This window comes from Monodon monoceros, unplaced genomic scaffold, assembly GCF_005190385.1.
Source record: "Monodon monoceros isolate NGI ecotype Baffin Bay Population unplaced genomic scaffold, NGI_Narwhal_1 Contig6014_ctg1, whole genome shotgun sequence".
Taxonomy (NCBI): domain Eukaryota; kingdom Metazoa; phylum Chordata; class Mammalia; order Artiodactyla; family Monodontidae; genus Monodon; species Monodon monoceros.
In genome coordinates, this window is record NW_021701785.1 from 1 (window position 1) to 6,262 (window position 6,262).

The window sequence follows — 6,262 nt, forward strand, 5'->3', positions numbered from 1 at the left end:
GGCCTATGGTAATTTTTTTTCCTACTTAAAATTTTTTTTTTTTTTTTGCAGAGTTTTATGGTGGCCACATACTCATTTCAGCAACCTATCTCTGGGGAGGGGGGTGAATACAAACTGAGGCAGGGGTCACTGCTTTTGCAAAACAAGAGCCTCTCACAGACAGACAGCTTTAGACCTTCCTGAGTCCCTTCATGTCCCCTGGGGGTTGTGCAGGCAGAGAGGCACAGAGAGAAGGAGCTGCTGCTGTTTAATGTGCTGCTCTGTCCCCACGGCCTGGCATATACTAGATGCTCAATAAATATTTGAGGAAGAGGGACTGCCCTGGTGGCCCAGTGGCTAAGACTCTGTGCTCCCAATGCAGGGGGCTCGGGTTCCATCCCTGGTCAGGGAACTAAATCCCACATGCTGCAACTAAAAGATCCCACTTGCTGCAACTAAAGATCTCACGTGCTGCAACTAAGACCCAGCACAGCCAGATAAATAAACAAATATCTAAAAAATATACTTGAGTAAGAAAAGAAGGCTCTCATTATCTCACTTAAACCTCCTAAAAACCCGTGATGGAGATATTATCACAATGCACTTTTGTCTCCTTGCTAGACTACAAACCCCTGGAGCGATGGAACCATTTTTGGTTTTGTTTTTGTAATCTCCATAAGCCCTTCTGAGGACAAAGAAGTGCTCAAAGAAAGTTCAGCAAATTATGATCCTGATATTATAGAAGATGAAACTGTCCACGTTCATACAGGGAAATCCTGGCAGATCTGGGAGTCAAGGCTCAGTGAGGTGGCTAGACACCGGGGGCATCTGCGGCAGAGTTAGCAGCATAAGGCAAGTCCCTTGTCCCAGGCTCTCTGGAACTACTGGCCTATGTGGAAATCCAGATCTGCAGAACCCTACATCTCCTGCTGACTGAGGGTCATGTGCTAATCAGGCTGCCAGAGTTCAGAAGCAGGAGGGCTCAGTGAACTCCGCTGGCTCAGGCAACTTCCCTGATGGTCTGATGAGGAGATACAGCCCTTGCACATAAGGGTTTAGACAAGCAGGAAAGACAGTGGGGGGCATTCCTGGCAGGGGCACTTCTTAATTAAAGGCACCAAGAAGAAAGAAAATGAAGCTAATGGCTACTACACATGACTACCCCTGTAAGCCTGTGATTCACTCACAGAAACCTGACTGTCTAGAACCCAGTGGGGAACTTACATATGTTTATCAAATGAACAACTGATGGATGGAGGGAGGGAGGGAGGCAGGAAGGGATAGAGGGATGGATGGATGGATGGAGGGATAGATAGGTGGATGGATTGATGGAGGGATGGATGGATGGATAGATGGATGGATGGATGGATGGAGGGATGGACAGATGGATGGAAGGATGGATAGATGGATGTTTGTTTATGGCAGAATAAGAGTTAAGGGGCTTTGCAAATAGACAGGCCTTGGTTTGAATTCTGGTTCTACCCTTGTCTACAGTGTGAGCTGAGCATGTTACATCATGTCTCTGAGCCAAGGTTCCTCTAAGAGGCTTCTGGAGGTTGTTGTGATGATTAAATAATGCATGCAAAGTGTTGAGCTCAAAGCCTGGCATACGGTAGGTGCTCAAGAAATCAGAATTATTATCATCTTCATTGACCAGAAAGGAAAGGGATAAGAGAAGCAATGGGGCCTGCAGTTAGCTGTCTTACTACCATTTCCCCTCCTTCCTGGAGACTGAATCCTGAATTTCCTTTGGGAAGCTATGTGGTTTGAGTAGCTTAAGCCAATCAGTGTATTCCATTCTCTCAGGCCCCTGTGATTGGTTCAAGGATGTGTATAACACTTCAGCTCGTCCAATCAGAGTGAATTTCAGAGTATTTGCCAGGAGTGCTTGGACACAGCCTCTCTCTTTCATCAGATGTAACAATGAAGCCAGGAAGAAGCCCAGAGCTGCTGGCAGTTACATTGGGAGCACCTAATGATAACATTGATGTTACAGAAGGCAAAGCAGAAAAACAAAAAGAAACGTTGAGCTGCTGGATTCAGCCTCACCTGAAGCTGGTGATCCCTGGACTTGTCAGTTACATGAACCAATTAATTTCTTTGATGTTTCAAGCCTATCTAAGCCAGGTTTTCTGATACCTACAGTCAAAAGCACCCTAACTGATACAAAAGGAAGCAGGAATGAGGACGTATGGATGCAACGTCTGGGGAAGACAAGGCAACAGTGTTGGGGGTATCAAACTGTAAAAGGCTTTGGATGCCAGAAATTGGGGCATCCAAATTTTAGCTATTTTTTCCCATTTGACAGACAAACTGAGGCCAGAGAGTTAACCATCAAGCAACTTGTCTAAGATCACACAAGTTCACGAACTTAACTAAGTATAGAGCTGAAACTGGAACCCACACCCTTCTCCTTCTGCCTCAGTGCCCTTTCCCACATAGCATGCAGCCACCGTACCCCTGGAGAAACATACCCCATCCGAGGGCAATAAATCCCTGGAGCCATTTCCTTTCTGAGAAGAAGGAGATGACGAGGAGTGTGTGAAGGTAGAGGCCTTCCACCAGCAGCCAGGAGTAGTTCGCCATGATGCAGTACTGGAAGAAGACCATGACCAGCTTACAGCCCACCTGCGAAGAGAGGCAGCTGAGCCCCAGGCTGGCGGCCCTGGGCTTCCCTCCAGGAGAGGTGGGGTGCGCCAGGGGTCAGCAGCCAGGCCAAGCAGCGAGCCTCTGGGGCTCACGGCCGCCCCCTCTGGCCTTCCAGTATGAGAAGACCAGGCTCATAGAGCTCTCTAGAGTGGAAATCCACAGGCCAGCAGGCTTGGTCAAGATGGCCAAAGGGCTGTTGCAGCAGCAGGAACGGCATTCAAATTCTGGAACCAGCTGCCAGGTGTCAAATGGTCAGATATCGCCCAATTCCCAGCAGCAAATGAGGGCATTTTTCAGATGAGGGAGCTGAGGCCTAGAGAGGGAAAGGGATTTCTGAGCAAAAGGTTAATAAAATCCTTTCCAGGCTTAGTTTTCCTGGAAATAGATGAAGAAGGGACGAACTAACACTGATGAGAGTACACGACCCTGCCTGGTGCACTGCGTCTGGACTGCAGGCCTCTGAATACCCGAGGGGGGTGCCAGGGTCGGCCTTGCCTGATGCTGTGACTCTTGTGGCAGGCCTGTCCCTTGCAGGGATCCCTGGAACCTATGCCTGTGGGATTGTTGGGCCAAGGCTTCTATGCCAGCACGGCTCCCACTCCCGCACTGTGAGGGCCTCCTTTCCTTTCACCGCGCTGTTCCCTGAAGAGAGGACAGCTCCTGGGATGGCCCGAGGGCTGCTGCACAGAGCGCAGGTCACATCCACGTCCACAGGGGAGGAGCGCCCAGGGCCGCCTGTGGCCTCCCAGACACTCCGACTCCAGGTGTGGCCTGTGGCTGGCTCGTTAGTCTGTGGGTTAGTAGAACCTGGAAAGGTTCCCTGCTGGGCACTGCTGGACTTCTCCACTGGTCAGTGATGGGGTGGGGCCTGAATCTGTCTTCTGACTCCCAGGAAATTCCCTGAGACACAGGGGCCCTCCCTGAGGGACCTCTCAGTCTTGAGTCAGAAAACACACACATACACACACGCACATGGAAAACTATAAGCAATGCAAACCTGACAGATCTGTGAGCAATTACAGATGTGAGTGGTGGGAAGTGGCGGGCAGGCTGACTAAACCAATCTCGATTTCCAATCCCCTTCTCCCTTGCTGGCTTCTGCTGTGGAGACTATGATAGTAAAATACTCAATCTCCCAGCTTCCTTTGCAGTTAGATGTTGTCACATGACACAGTTCTAGCCCGTGAGATGTAGACATAGTCTTGGGAAGAGGCAAAGCCTCCCAAAGAGAAAAAAAGTTCAACCTTGACTTTCCTGCTTTTTGCCTGGAACATGGATGTGAGGCTTGGGGTTGCAGCAGCCATGTTGTTAACATGCAGTGTAAAGCATGGGACATGGGATCAAGAATGGCAGAGCAGAAAGGGGAAAGGACTGTGTCCATCATGGCATGGAGCCAGTGCCACCTCTGGGTCACCCACCTGTGGACTGCTTCTGTGGAGAACAACCCCCATCCGTTTAAGGCACTGATGTACAGTTTTCTGTTACGTACAGCGAAAGGGATCCTCAACTGGTACCCAGTGACATTGCAATGAAAGAAGACTCATCTGAGCTTTCAGAAGGAGGACGAGGGTTAGATTTAACAAAACGATTGTTCTACTGCACATCTGGGTGTGCAGACACACAAGCATATGCTCACCTTTTTCCTTCTACAATCCCAACCCTCTAGCTTTAGCTATCTGTCTACATTTGGGACTTGGCAGGAGCAGGGAAGGGGGGGGATTGCTATGTGTCTAATTCCCAGAATGGCTAATCCACTCCAGGACACTGGGAGTTGAACAGCAGCCCCATGGGCTTCTCGACAAACTGCTTTCACGTGGGTCCCAGACTGTGCATCTGGGGACATGAGACTCCCTGAACCTCCCCAGCGCTGGCCCCTTTACTCTAGGCATTAAGTGCAGCCTCAGCAGGGACAGCGGGGGCAGCGGGGGAGCAGGCAGGCCTGGCCACGCCGTGGGCCACGCAGGCGTGTTACCCTGTGGGCATCACAACGGGCGACGTCGTCGGAGGAGAAGAGCACGGCATCCTTGATGAAGTTGGACAGGGCACGCAGGATGAAGGACACAAAGAGATGCATGTGGATGTAGTTGCGGGTGCAGTGGAGCTTCCTGGAGGGAGAGGATGCAGGGCTGTAGGGGCCAGAGCCGGAGAGGCCCAGGGCTCAGCCGCCCACCCTCCCCCCACCTCCACGCACCACGGAAACCCAGGCCCTGGACGTGACAGCTCTCTAAATCTCCCTGTTTGCAGAACCTGAATGAGCTCAGGCCCCCTGGTGCCCAGCCTACTCTGTCTCATGCTGCAATTAAAAAAAAAAAAAAAAAAAGCTGGGGTTATAAGGGCGAGATCCTATTCTGCTCCGACCACCTCCAGCTCCCAGAATTGTCAGAAGGGGATGGGGAAGGGGGCAAGTGGCACAGAAAGAACACAGGCTGTGGGGGGAAATCAGACCCGGGCTCTGCCACTTTTCAGCTACACGATCTAGAGCAAGCCCTTCACCAGCCAGAGCCTAGGTTTCCCCCTTGCTGTAGGGGCAGAAGTCTCTTAACCGTTCCCCTCCTTCCGCTTCAGGAACAAGGCTTTCTTTCGGGGAACGCATCCCATCTCTGGTTGGGGATGACGCTACCCCCACCCTCATGACAGACCTGACCAATCAGAGCTCCACACCTGGCTGCAGTGATTGGCTCAGGGCTGGGCATGTGACCCAAGCCAGCCAATGAGAATTCCCCCAGGACTTTTCATTGCAACTAATGAAGAAGGGGGTCCTTGGCCCTGGTGTCGCTGAGCTGGTAGAATGTACGTCTGCAGCTGCTGGTGGCTGTCTGTGCCAGCCCCGCGTAAAGCCTGCCTGAGGCCAATGCAAGGTGAAGAAATGGCAGGAGACAGACCCAGTTCTGCTGATACCTTGGAGCACCTAGATCCAGGCACACCTAAAGCCAGGTGCCCCTGAACTTGTCAATTGTGTGCATCAGGTCACCTTTGTTTTTCTTAAGGTGCTTTAAGGCGGATTTCTGTTTCTTGCAACCAAGAGTCTGGCTAATATACCTGTAAAATGGGGATGATACCTATCTCACAGCATTGTGTGAAAATCAGAAATGATACATGTAAAGCAACTGGTGCAGTAAGTTCTAGTTATGTTCAGTAAATGTCAAATGAATAAAGGAATGAACGAGGTCACAAAAACTTCCAAGTTTTGCCACAGGTAAGCTTTAGATCAGGAGGGGACAAAGTGGCCCACCCAGACCTTCCTCTCTCTGGTCAGAGCAATTAAAAGAGACCCGAAGTCTGTGCCGGGGAAGGCTGGGAAGATGGAGAGCTGGCAGCAGGTTCTTACCGAAAGGCACAGAGGATGCCAAGGGCCACCAGGAGCATCACCAGGGAGGAGCTGTAGCCCACGGTGTACATGACCTTCAGCTTCAGGAGGTACTCGTACTGCAGAGAGAGAGGGCCGTGTCAGCCCCACCCACCCACCTGGCTGAACCTGCCCTTTTCTGCCACAGAGTGCACCTGCTCCAGGCTGCCGAAGCCCCTTCAACTCTGACTGCTATTCTGTTCATACCCCAAGGACACACATTCATAGACTCATGACATCTTGGCTTGGGAAAAGACTTTGGGGATCATCTGATACCAGTTCAAAATT

At 51.0% G+C, this 6,262-nt stretch overlaps 1 protein-coding gene across 2 annotated transcripts; it reads right to left on the reverse strand.

The window, feature by feature from the left end:
- Window positions 1–775: 775 nt before the first annotated feature.
- LOC114890600 (secretin receptor-like) lies at window positions 776–6,108 on the reverse strand. Of its 2 annotated transcripts, XM_029214244.1 has the most exons (4): window positions 5,957–6,101; window positions 4,601–4,733; window positions 2,454–2,607; window positions 776–807 (listed from the first exon to the last, which is right to left on the reverse strand). In XM_029214244.1, exons 1-4 carry the CDS (start codon window positions 6,025–6,027, stop codon window positions 791–793), a joined length of 375 nt encoding a protein of 124 aa, XP_029070077.1. In that variant the 5' UTR covers window positions 6,028–6,101; the 3' UTR covers window positions 776–790. The 2 variants fall into 2 exon arrangements, with proteins under 2 accessions (XP_029070077.1, XP_029070067.1); XM_029214234.1 differs by lacking the exon at window positions 776–807 and having other exon boundaries at window positions 2,386–2,607; window positions 5,957–6,108.
- Window positions 6,109–6,262: the final 154 nt, after the last annotated feature.